Raw genomic sequence first — 13,794 nt, forward strand, 5'->3', positions numbered from 1 at the left:
ATGACTATCTCAGTCAAGGTTGAAGCACAGGGCACAAGGCGGCACAGTAGTGAAGCTGGTAGTGTCGCTACCAGGGTTCGATCCTCACCTCGGGTGCGATCTGTGTAGAGTTTGCACTTTCCCCCTGCTGTGACCATGAGGGTTCCCTACGAGTGCTCCGGTTTCCTCCCAACATCCCAAAAACGTGTAGGTTAATTGGCCTCTATAAAATTATCCCAATGTGTAGGAAGTGAATGGGAAAAAATGGGCTAAGGTACAACTTGTGTGAAGGGGCGATCGATGGTTGGAATGAGCTCTGTGGGCCAAAAGGCATGTTTCCTTGCTGTACCTCTAAAACTTAGACTTGGGGACTGGATAAGTGAAAGCGCCACTATGCCACCTAAAGATGTGGACAGAGGTCTTAAGGTGAGGAGGAAGCAGATCGGGACTCCACCCCTACATACAGTGCTTTTAGGAACAGGGGTGGTGTTTTACTCAGCTTTGAGTTGGCTGACCCTCACCCAGTGAAGGTCGCCATCACTCCCACCCAGCAAGGTGCGCAAGGCTCAGCACATACACTCTCTTACATTGTGGAATAAATAAGACCCCTCATTGCCCCCGAAAGCTCGTGATTGAATTTTCCCAACAAAGTATCTGCAAGAATAGGCAGTCTCTCTTGCCCATTAGATCCATCGGCCACTTTTCTCCTTACTTGGAGGTATTCAAGTTTTGATACCTAAAATAGATACAAAATGCTGGAGTAACTCAGCCAGTCAGGCAGCATCTCTGGAGAGAAGGAATGGGTGACGTTTCAGGTCGAGACTCTTCTTCAGACCTACCTAAACCTGACTCACGTGCCTTGACTTGCTTGATGCCCCTTTGTGCCCAGCTCTCCCGGCATGTGAGATAGGAGGTTCACATGCTTAGGACAGCTAAGATTGACACAAAAAGCTGGAGTAACTCAGCGAGACAGGCAACATCTCTGGAGAGAAAGAATAGGTGACGTTTCAGGTCGAGACTCTTCTTCGGACACGACAGCTTTTTTGACAGCTAATATTTGCATAGCCCTGAGGGACAAAAGCAAATATTTTATACCAAGCAAAAGAACAGAGCCTCAGGGCCGATCACTGGAAACCAGCAGGATGGGACTGTTTATCATTTCCACAGCTTTTCTGGGACAACAGGGACTGTGAGGAGAAGCTCTTTGGGGTTCCAGGGAACTGGGAAGTTTCCATGACTTCATTGCTCCACAGGCAAGGAGAAAATGTCAACGTAAAGTGCATCCACATCCAATCTCAAGAGGTCAGGTCGTGAAGGTATATTAGTCCCTAACCCTAGCATCATGAAACTCCCTACAGCACTTCATGAGGTTTACAACCATGGCCAATTCTTTAGGTGAGAGAGCAGAGTGGGTTGTATCAAGTGATAATGCAAATGAACCCCTGTAGCTTTTTGAGCAACACATGATTATAGTTTTTAGTTTTTAATTCTAGAGATACAGAGCGGAAACAGGCCCTTCGGCCCACCGAGTCCACGCTGACCAGCAATCCCCGCACATTAACATTTCCCGACACACCCTAGGGACAATTTACACTTATACCAAGCCCATTAACCTACAAACCTGTACGTCTTTGGAGTGTGGGGGGAAACCGAAGATCTTGGAGAAAACTCAAGCAGGTCACGGGGAGAACGTACAAACCCCATACATATAGCACCCGTAGTCATGATCGAACCCGGGTCTCCAGCACTGTAAGGCAGCAACTCTACCACTGCACCACCAAATGGGAATAGGATATATATTGGAGCACCCAATGCTTATATGCTTTTCTCCCTGCCACACCACCCTGCCACATCACATCCCCCCAGTTTGATGAATCTTGGTCAAAAGTAGTTGATCCTTTCCAGATCTCGTAGCTGGGACTTTATAAGTGAGACTTGCAAGGCCTGCCCTGGCACTGTGCGCAGTTCATTAACAGGAGGGAAAATTGGCTCAGGCGATCGGCGGATTATGTAAGCGTTCCACTTAACCTGCTTTTGGCTTGCACGACGATGTAAACAGCTTGATCCGTGAAACATGACCCACACTGACATTTGCCTTAGTTTGTAGATTAAAACAAGCGATACCAAGTAGCAGCAGCTCTTGGTTATTGCCGCACACGTGCCCGCTTGCTCAGTGGGCACCGCTGACAATCAACATCTTCTGCATACAGTTCGCTCATGGAGCAGATGCAATGCAAAAGCAGTTTTAGTCTACTTTGTAAAGTTTATTTTTCAAGGCCTATTATCTGGTGGTGGGAGCTGGGTGCTAACCAAGCCCAGCACAGCCATGTCACAGAGATTCATTGCCTTTGATGGTCAGTCTGGGATTCTTCGCCCAGAGATTTTCTAATTGGTCATTGGAGTTCTCTGGGTTTTGACCCATCAAGAGACTGGGTTACTGAGGGTGCTTTACAGATCTGGGAAAGATAAGAAGGTATAAAATACTTGTTGGACCATCCAAGCCCTCATAAACCAGTATGTACAGTCCTCACCTTTCCAAAGACCTAGGGAATGAGGGGGAAAAGGGAAAAATCCCGGCTTGTCCAATTGGTGGAGATGGATAGAAATCTGAAAAAAAAAAACCCTCTCCACTAGTTCCTGTGAACATTGGGCTTAATTAATATCCCCTATCTGTTGAATAATGTGATCTCCATCGCAGCCAGAAATGCATCCAACTTTCAAGTCATAGTGAAATACTGGACTGTGTTAAGTTCAGCAAATAATGTCCATCCAACAAGCCGGTATCAGATTGGGGTGGGCTTGATAAATCAGTTGGTCCTTTCTATGCACTTAGAACCTAGAATTGTTAAAAAGGCTGACAGATTATCATCTAGTTGACGGCACGGTGGTGCAGCGGTACAGTTGCTGCCTTACAGCACTTACAGCGCCAGAGCCCCAGGTTCAATCCCAACCACGGGTGCTGTCTGTATGGAGTTTGTACGTTCTCCCCGTGACCGCGTGGGATTTTACTCCAAGATCTTCGGTTTCATCCCACATTCCAAAGGCGTAAAGGGTTGTAGGTTAATTGGCTTGGTGTAAATGTAAATTGTCCCTAGTGTGTGTAGGATAGTGTTCGTGTGCGGGGATCGCTGGTCGGTGCGGACCCTGTTTCCCGCTGTATCTCTAAACTAAAACTAGTTGTTGATACCCTCCTTGATCAGCTATACTGATCTGTGTCTTCCATAAATCCTCTTGCGGAATTATTCAAAAGATCCACTCATGCTTGATGCCAACAAGGCAGCAAATGCAAATGACTATTCTTGTACAAAACACGTCATCCTGTTGTGCAATTGGCTCCATTCAGATAGAAGGCCTTGGGCACCACCATTAAATAAACCAAACCCAATGAGTTGAGAGCAAAGTGATACAGGTAGCTTCAGGCTTGTTGGTGTTGACACACAGCTATTGGAATTTGAAAGGAAGTAGCAATGCTCAGAAAGATGTTATTGTCAGCATCGATGTGCAGGGCATTGAACACCGGGAGCATGTGGCAACGCGGATTTCATTTAAGCACAGCGTCATGTTACGTTCAGCTGCCCTCTATTAAGAGACTGCTCATTATTCCTAGGGTCCAAGTGGGCCACCAGGAGAGGATGGGACTCTTGGTGAACCAGGAACCAAAGGACCGAAGGTAAGTCAAGCAAACATGGTGATGTGATTCTGTGTGCAGCTCCAAGATGGCCTCCACTCTCATCAGAAAATTCAGTGATGTCCCTTCGTCTTCAGGTAGATAAAAATGCTGGAGAAACTCAGCGGGTGAGTTTCACCCACTGAGTTTCTCCAGCATTTTTGTCCACCTTCCATTTTTCCAGCATCTGCAGTTCTTTCTTAAACATCCCTTCATTTTCAAATATTTCACCATGTTTGTTTTTATACTCTACTCTACTTCCGTAATTACTTTTGCCAGAGCATTGCTCAAAAATAAATTTGGATTATTGGACTAGTTTCCATTTTTTCTTCTAAAAGCATATCTTGCAATATCAATTCAGTTTGCTTGCTTTGCATGTGATTCAAAGAATGAAAAAACATCACAAGTCTAATTCCCAACAATAAGAGGATTATCAATTGTAAAATTGGATGAACCGTGATCCTCTGATTATCCAACTAGATATGCTTAGTTTAGTTTTGCTTAGAGGTACAGCACGGAAACAGGCCCTTCGGCCCACTGTGTCCGCACCGACTAGCAATCCCCACATAATAACACTATCCTACACTAAGGACAATTTCTACCAAGCCAATTAACCTACAAACCTGTACGTTTTTGGAGTGTGAGAGGAAACCAAAAATCTCGGAGAAAACCCACGCAGGTCACGGGGAGAACGTACAAAGTCCGTACAGGCAACACCCGAGGTCAGGATCGAACCTGAGTCTCTGGCGCTGTAAGGTAGTAGATCTACCGCTGCGCCACCGTGCTGCCCTATGCTGTTGTCTTTTTTTCTGCACTCGTACAACAGTTCATTTGTGTCTGACTGCAAAAAAGCAAACAAACTGATATGAATAAGAAGGTACTTCAGAGGCACCTTCACAGCGTCAAAAAGCCAGGTGCTGTCTGTGTGGAGTTTTCATGTTCTCACTGTGACTGGGTGGGCTTCCTCTGGGTGCTTCGAGTTCCTCCCACATCCCAAAGACGTGCAGGTTTGTAGGTTAATTGGCCTCTATAAATTGCCCCTAATGTGTCAAAAGTGGAATATGAAAATGGGATAACTAGTGTGAGCAGGTGATCAATGGTCAGCCTGGCATTGATGGCTGAAGGGCCTATGTCATATCCAATGCTAATGTTTGCAGAACAATAAATTCCACCATCTTTCATTAAATGCTTCAGTACCTACAGCAGGTGGACTAATGATAAATTCCATATGCTTTATAATGAATATATATTCTGCACTCAAATCAAGATTGTTCACTTTGGATCATTTGCCAAAAGCTTTAAGCATGTTTCCAGTTGATTAAAACATGTTCCCTTGTAGAGAATAAAACTCTCACTGTAAGCTGTGAATCAGAGTATACGAACCTGGCAGTAAAAAAAAAAATCTGACTGCTGATGCGGCACTTTGTGCAAAATACCAAAGCATTGGGCCAATGTTCGGGGCGGCAGGGTGGTGCAGTGGTACACTTACAGCGCCTGAGACCCGGGATCGATCCCTGACTACGGGTGCTGTCTGTACGGAGTTTGTACGCCCTCCCCGTGGCCGGGGAGGCTTTCTCCGAGATCTCCGGTTTCCTCCCACACTCCAAAGACGTACAGGTTTGTAGGTTAATTGGCTTGGTATAAATGTAAATTGTCCCTAGTGTGTGTAGGGTAGTATTATTGTGCAGGGATTGCTGGTCGGTGCGGACTCGGTGGGCCGAAGGGCCTACTTCCTAAACTAAAGTAAAATGGCCAGATTATGATTCAGAGTCTGTGGAAGTGTCCCGAGCTGAAACATCGGCAGTCCATTTCATTCCACAGGTGCTGCCTGACCCACTAAATTCCACCACAGGTCTTTTTTCTGGTTAAAATAAAAATGGATGATTGTCAGGCCTGATTGAAGGGATGGTGCCCCTGTGTTCTCAGTCTACTCTGTTGCTAAATCATTTTCTCATTGTCTCTGTAATCTTGAAAATGTTAGACCTTTTCATGGGCTGTCATTATTGCTGTCTCCTCAGAGAGTGTGGCCCAGTGCTAATACTATTGTGTGCTTTTTTGATTCAATGGGAAATTTTGAATGACACAAGAAAAATTAATGAAATGTATTTGTTTGCAGGGTGATCAAGGTCCAATTGGTATGCCTGGCCTGCAGGGACGAAAGGTAAATATTAAGCTTTTAAAGGTCGGTTTGATTATACTTGTTCTCCCGAGAAGGATTATTGATGTAAATGAATAATCTATGTGTAGGAAGGAACTGCAGAGGCTGGTTTAAACTGAATATACAGTAAGGCACAAAATGCTGGAATTACTCAGTGGGACAGGCAACATCACTGGAGAGAAGGAATGGGCGACGTTTCGGGTCTAGACCCTTCTTCAGACTGAGATCCATCTTCTTCTTAGGCAGTCCCTCAGGATTAGGGATAACCTGTGTAGGAAGGAACTGCAGATGCTGGTTTAAACCAAAGATAGACACCAACAGCTGGAGGAACTCAGCAGGACAGGCAGCATCTCTGGAGAGAAGGAATGGGTGACGTTTCGGGTCGAGACGTCTGAAGAAGGGTCTCGATCCTGAAACGTCACCCATTCCTTCTCTCCAGAGATGCTGCCTGTCCCGCTGAGTTACTCCAGCCTTTTGTGTCTATTTTATGGATAACTTGTTCGTTCCCTGACTTTGGGGGATCTGAGGTGTCTGATGAGATCAATGTGCGAACCAGAGATAGTTCCATGGATGGCAAGAAGTGGTGGATGGGTGGTCTTTCAACTGCTCGCACGGAGCTTCTCTGTGTTCCTGACCTGCAGCTCCCAATACCATCCCAACAATCCCCCTTAGTCTCAATGAGTAGCCTGGAGCCAGGGATTCCAAGCAGTCAGCAGAGATGGTGCCCTTCACCAAAACAAAACACACAAAGTGCTGGAGTCAGGCAGCGTTGCTGGAGGGCATGGATAGGTGACGCATTTGGTCCGGGTCTTTCTTCAGGTTGATTGTAGTGAGGGGAGAAATCTGGAAGGGAGATGAGGAGGGTTTGATTGGTAGATGGTGGACATAGGCTGGTGATTAAAAGGAGACAAAAGGGTGTTAGATAAGGAGAAGAGTGAGATGTGAAACCAGAGGGAGGAAGGGGTACAGGGGATAGATGAACGAGGGCAGAATGACTACTTTGAGCACTTGAACCTCTTCCTCTGTCTACAAAGTCATTGTTTTTATGACAGTCTTCAAAATATCATCTAACAAAGGTCTGTCCAAAGTGCTGGGGCTGAGAAACATTGATGAACTGCTTGGTTTTATATAACAAGCCAGAGTTTATCCATCATTATTTTTTTCTGGTGCCACAAATTACCATTTTACTGCTTTGTGTCGACAAAGATCTACTTCTTCATTACACTTCAAGACTCATATACCTATGGCTTACATTGTGTATTTTCAGGGTGCAAGTTTTGTATCTTCCCTGCACAGAATAGATTCCACAAGGAATGAAGCAGTGCAAATATAATAATACAGATCCCTATTCATTCTTGCCTTAAGATTTGTTCATTCTGTTTCCCAGACTTGGAGTTGTTAGCAAGGCCACTATTAATCAACTATCCCTGATTACCACCGAAAGAATCATCGTGAGCCGTAGTTTGTCACAGTGATCTTCACAATCACATTTGTTGAGTTGGTTGCCTGTTCCACCACTGTCCCAGTGATAACGCTTTGAGATGGTGCAGTATCAAATTGTACTGAAATCCATATGAAACATTGAAAGCACTCGGGGAGTACATCCTCGCCAGGCCGGTCAGATGTATCAATGCATTGTAACTGTCCCTCAGTTGTAAGCTCAGAGCAAACTCTGCTCAGAGATAACTGCATTGACAGTGCCCACACATGCTCACCTTGTACACTGTCCGTTGGTGGCATTGCTGCCATCGTCACCTCACACGTAGGGTGACTTGGACAGGTTGGGTGAGTGGGCAGATGCATGGCAGATGCAGTATAATGTGGATACATGTGAGGTTATCCACTTTGGTGGCAAGAACAGGAAGGCAGATTATTATCTGAATGGTGTCAGGTTAGGAAAAGGGGAAGTACAAAGAGACCTTGGTGTAAGCATGAAAGTAAGCATGAAGATACAGCAAGCAGTGAAGAAAACTAATGGTATGTTGGCCTTCATAACAAGAGGAGTTTAGTAAAGGAGCAAAGGGGTCCTTCTGCAGTTGTACAGGGCCCTGGTGAGACCACACCTGGAGTATTGTGTGCAGTCTTGGTCTCCAAATTTGAGGAAGGGCATTTTTGCTTTTGAGGGAGTGCAGTGTAGATTCACAAGGTTAATTCCCGGGATGGCGGGATTGTCATATGCTGAGAGAATGGAGCGGCTGGGCTTGTATACTGTGGAATTTAGAAGGATGAGAGGGCATCTTATAGAAACATACAAAATTATTAGACGCTAGATGCAGGAAACATGTTCCCTATGTTGGGGGAGTCCAAAACCAGGGGGCCAGACTTTAAGAATAAGGGGTAGGCCATTTAGAACTGAGATGTGGAAAAACATTTTCACACAGAGAGTTGTGAATTTGTGGAATTCTCTGCCTCAAGGCAGTGGAGGCCGATTTACTGGATGCTTTCAAAAGAGAGTTAGATAGAGCTCTTAGGGCTAGTGGAATCAAGGGATATGGGGAGAAGGCAGGAACGGGGTACTGATTTTGGATGATCAGCCATGATCACATTGAATGGCGGTTCAGGCTTGATCAATGTATTATCAGCCTCACAGAGCTGAGTATATAAGCAGGGCTCGCTGCAGAAGTGCTGCATACTTGGAAATACAAATCTTTCGGATCTTATTTGAAATTCTCACCCTAGCCCAGACCCCCCCCCTCCCCCCGCCTCGTCGATTCATGTAATCCAGAGGTGTTCTTTGGCGATGAAAAAAGGTCCTGAAAAATATTTGTCTTGCAGCTTCAAACATGATCCTTAAATGGTTATGTCTTTTCCATTTGTGGGACATTGGTGTCTATAAATTTGCAATATTGCAACTGGGAGTTCCATATTATACCATATAAACTGAGACTTTATTTCAAAAATGCTTTGATGGCTACAAATTATTTTGGAACACATAAATTCCTACATAATGGATGATTTTTAAACCTCTCCTGGTTTTAACACAAATATTCTGAAATACCCCTCTAAATCTCATCAGACCAACAGGTCACAAAAGGACACAAAAACACTGCGTTTGCAAGACGTGGGTGGGTAAAGTAGACTTCACTTCATTCCTGGTCTCCAGTCTCAGAACAGAAAAAAGTCTGAGGAAGGGTCTCGACCCGAGACGTCACCCGTTCCTTCTCTCCAGAGGCGCTGAGTTACTTCAGCATTTTGTGTCTGTCTTCAGTTTAGACCAACATCTGCAGTTCCTACCTACACAGAAAAAAACAGGGCAGATCCTCCCCAAGTGTGGCAGGGTTCCATTCCTGTGAGTTGTTGGAAGGTTCACCGGATGGTTCATGTTAGAAATGCAGCAGTGAACCAAATTCCCACACGGCAGAAGATGGGCAGTCACGGTAGCGCAGCGGTAGAGTTGCTGCCTTACAGCGAATGCAGCGCCGGAGACCAGGGTTCGATCCTGACTACTGGTGCTGTCTGTACGGAATTTGTACGTTCTCCCCGTGATCTGCGTGGGATTTCTCCAAGATCTTCGATTTCCTCCCACACTCCAAAGACGTACAGGTTTGTAGGTTAATTGACTTGGTAAGTGTAAAAATTGTCCCTAGTGGGTGTAGGGTAGTGTTAATGTGCGGGGATCGCTGGTCGGCGCGGACCTGGTGGGCCGAAGGGCCTGTTTCCATAACGTATCTCTAAAGCTTACAAAAATATGCCTACAGTCCCAATTCAGGTGTAAATCTATGCCGCCCCACTGCCAAACGCTCACACCTATGTATCGGCTGCAAATGGATCAAGGATTGGTAACCTGGGGAGGACCTCTATCCAGGTAGACCTGCGGCAGGAAGCTTGTCCAGGAGATAGGTGAATTCATGAACAAAGCCAATGTGTCCTTACAGTTGGTAATATTGTTCCTTTCCAGGGAGAGGTTGGAGAGAATGGCGTACCAGGAGTTCCAGGACACCCAGGTCAACCAGGAAGCCAAGGCCCATCTGGTCCACCCGGCCCTCCAGGCCCTCCCGGGCGATTCAGCAATGATCTCGGCTCTGGATTTGAGGTAACTTTCAGGATGCTAGTGATGAACTTCTCCGATGTATGAGATGGGTGGCCATCACACAATACAAAACTTTTGGATTAGACCTGAATGTAGACCTCTATCTCCAGATTCAGGGATAGTTTCTTCCCAGCTTTTATCAGACAACTGAATCATCCTACCACAACCAGAGAGCAGTGCTGAACTACGATCTACCTCATTGGAGACCTCAGACTATCTTTGATCGGCATTTGCTGGCTTTACCTTGCACTAAACGCTATTCCCTTATCATGTATCTGTACACTGTAAATGGCTCGATTGTAATCATCTATTATCTTTCCGTGACTGGATAACACACAACTAAAGCTTTTCACTGTACCTCGGTACACTTAACAATAAACTAAACGGAACTGATCTGAACAAAAATCCTTTGAGCAAAGGTCCACTTTTAATTTAAAATTTCCCCGTGACCTGCATGGATTTTCTCCGAGATCTTCGGTTTCCTCCCACATTCCAAAGACGTACAGGTTTGTAGGTTAATTGGCTTGGTAAATGTAAAAAATTGTCCCCAGTGGTTGTAGGATAGTGTTGATGTGCTGGGATCGCTGGTCGGCGCGGACCCGGTGGGCCGAAGGGCCTGTTTCCGTGATGTATCTATCTGTAAACTAAACTAGAATAATTTGATGTGAGTGGGATAAACCACGGTGTTGCTGCTGACATTTCATCAATTTTCCCCACTGTGTATCTTGGTTCACTGGTTCAATGGATGGTCCAATGGATTCAATCCCAGAATGGATTTCCCATTTGTTGGAGAGGGTAGACTTCATTAACCATTGCATGCCAAACTGCTTGATACATTGTGATGTGCAGCCCTCTCAGCCTGCATTAGCTACACTAGTGGACATTTACCATTGTCGTAGTTCAGTCCTCTCGCCCATTGTGAATACCTGCACAGTAGCGTTCCTCTTTGAGAGAAAGGTCAAACTGCTGGAATAAATCAATGGCTCAGGCAGCAGCTCTGGAGAACATGGACTGGTGAGCCTTCAGGCCGAGACTCTTCTTTAGTCTTTTTCATTGGAAAAGACAGCTGCTATGGTCAGCCACGAAAGTAGTTGGATCAGGGATTTACCTGTTGCATAAGCAGAGCAGGTGCACCTTCAATGAGGGATTTGAGAGAGCTTACTGCCAAATTGTTTCAGTGCTTACCGCCATATGGTTTGCATGGAGACTGTGATTGCGCAGTGGGCTCAGGAGAAGGTCTCTTTGTAAGAACATCTATTCTTGTCCGCCTCCAACAGCTTCCTCCTCAGCTGGGAGGTTATGCTGCTCTCTTGCCCCTGCCAGTTCTGTGTCCACCTTCTGGACGCCGAGGTTTCGAGTCTTCTGGCTGATTTTTTTCCAGGAACTGCCTGCTGTCTTTTGTATTCAAGGTGATGCTGCGTGCAGCTACCTGCTTACTGCCCGCTGACTGACAAAGGTAGCAGAATTGTACCTTCCAGAGACCAGTGGCAATCCCTGCAATTGTACTCAGAGTTTAGTTTAGTTTTGTTTAGTTTAGAGATACAGCATGGAAACAGGGAAACAAGGATGAACCAGTCTGAAGAAGGGTCTCGTCCCAAAACGTCACCCATTCCTTCTCTCCAAAGATGCTGCCTGTCCCGCTGAGTTACTCCAGCATTTTGTGTCTATCTTTTTGCCAACTCTTGTTAGAATTCAGCAATGCTGGGATTCCCCAGTATCTGAGGCATTAGATCAGCGTTTCTCAACCAGGGTTCCTCGGAACACTAGGGTTCCGAGAGAGGTCAAGAGGTCGCTAAAATTTGTCCTCATCTTCTACGTGAGCGTTTCTCAACCTTTTGACCCTTGCGGAACCCTAGAAGTAATTTTAATGTCTCAGGGAACCCCTACATAAAAATTATTATATCTCTTTATTAATCTCTTTCTTTCTATTTCATAAACTTAAAGTTTGTAAGGCAAAAATAATATATTTTTCTGATAACTGGTTTAAGCAAAAAATAACGTTTTTCTCAAGTTTATTGACAATGCAAAAAAAAAAACTGAAATCAAACTGCTTGTTCAAAACAAGCAAATAAAGGCAAACAGAAGAACTAATCTTGGAGGAGAGAGAGAAAGAGTGAAAAAGAGAGAAGAGGGAAAACAACACACATACATTTTTCATAAATGAACAAAAACATACATAATTAAACTTTTGATAAAGTAACAAAAATAAACATTAACGTACTTAAATTTGTAAAATTCATATAACATCCCTCAATGATGGGTAAAAAGTACTAAATAACGTGGGTGAATGAGGAGACTGTGCATGTGTCTGTACTCGAGTGAGTCACTTGATGATACACAAATCCGTCAAGTACAGCTCTTGTCCACTGACCACTCAAGGCCGTTTCACACTAATGCCGTATAGATGTCGCTAAATACGACATCGTTAAATATGTTAAATAGATGCACTAAATATGCCGTACGTATAATAAAATTAGGAATGTGAAATTAAACCATTAATGGTTTATTCCAGGATTAATATAAGGTTTTGTGAGATTAACGTGGAATTAGTGTGAATGGGCTTGGAGTTACCGTACTGTGTCTGTCTACGACTGTGACTAAAATCAATTCTGAATTGTGCAGCATTGAAATGAAGTGCTGCACAATACAATTTCTATGCAGCGCTGTCAGTGAACGTAAAAAAATGTGTGGTGCGAAGAATGTGAACTGGAACAACAGCAAAGAATATTTGTTCCATAACAAGAAGCTTGCAGTTGAGAGAATAAAGTGCAGAATACTGCGTGGGAAATCTTACATGAAGACAAAGCTTTATACTTGTCAGCAGTGAGAATTAAGGGACAGAAGTTTAGGGGTAACATGAGGGGGAACTTCTTTACTCAGAGAGTGGTAGCGGTGTGGAATGAGCTTCCAGTGGAAGTGGTGGCGGCAGGTTCGTTGGTATCATTTAAGAATAAATTGGATAGGCATATGGATGAGAAGGGAATGGAGGGTTATGGTATGAGTGCAGGCAGGTGGGACTAAGGGAAAAAAATTGTTCGGCGCGGACTTGTAGGGCCGAGATGGCCTGTTTCCGTGCTGTAATTGTTATATGGTTATATGGTTATATGGTAATGGACATATACATAGCAACTGGACAGGAAACATGTTAGCAGTCACATTGGCACACTGAGAAAAGCCTTAAATATCAACCTTAAATAGGCAGCACAATGGCATAGCAGTGGGGTTACTGTCTTGCAGCGCCAGAGACACAGGTTCAATCCTGACTATGCTTGTCTGTATGGAGTTTGTTCGTTCTCACCGTGACCTGCATGGGTTTTCTCTGAGGTTTCTTCCTGGACTCCAAAGACCGTGCAGATTTGTAGGCTAATTTGCTTGGTATAAATGTAAATTGTCCCTAGTGTGGGATAGTGTTAGTATGTGGGGATCGCTGGTCGGTGCGGACTTGGTGGGCTGAAGGGCCCGTTTCCGCACTGTATCTCTGAACTAAAACTAAATTAGACTAAACCAGAAGGATACCCCCAGTGAGATGGTACATGGGGATATGGACCGCCATACATTATCCAAACAATAAACAGCAACACAGTAATAACTCAAAAATGGTTCAAAATTGCTGCCTATTTCACCAGCACTAAAATGGAAGCATGAGGGCTCAGAATGGAATTAAGTGGAACACTGAATTAGTACTGGGTGCAAGGTGCAGGAAGTCGAAACATCGAAACATAGAAAATAGGTGCAGAAGTAGGCCATTCGGCCCTTTGAGCCAGCACCGCCATTCAATATGATCATGGCTGATCATCCAAAATCAGTACCCCGTTCCTGCTTTCTCCCCATATCCTTTGATTCCTTTAGCCCTAAGAGCTATCCAACTCTCTTGAAAGCATCCAGTGAATTGGCCTCCACTGCCTTCTGTGGCAGAGAATTCCACAGATTCACAAGATGAGTAAGATGATGAATGAGATT

General features: G+C 44.8%; 1 protein-coding gene across 6 annotated transcripts in view; it reads left to right on the forward strand.

Annotated features, from left to right (window-relative positions):
- The window catches only part of LOC116971961 (collagen alpha-1(XVIII) chain-like), a 288,785-nt gene that overhangs the window by 191,710 nt on the left and 83,281 nt on the right, over positions 1-13,794 (forward strand). For all 6 annotated transcript variants that reach the window (XM_033019180.1, XM_033019181.1, XM_033019176.1 and 3 more), the window contains 3 exons: positions 3,587-3,649; positions 5,763-5,807; positions 9,703-9,837. In XM_033019180.1, the coding sequence (XP_032875071.1) occupies positions 3,587-3,649; positions 5,763-5,807; positions 9,703-9,837 (243 nt within the window). The remainder of the gene's footprint in view (positions 1-3,586; positions 3,650-5,762; positions 5,808-9,702; positions 9,838-13,794) is intronic.

The sequence above is a fragment of the Amblyraja radiata genome, chromosome 4, assembly GCF_010909765.2.
Source record: "Amblyraja radiata isolate CabotCenter1 chromosome 4, sAmbRad1.1.pri, whole genome shotgun sequence".
Lineage (NCBI taxonomy): Eukaryota > Metazoa > Chordata > Chondrichthyes > Rajiformes > Rajidae > Amblyraja > Amblyraja radiata.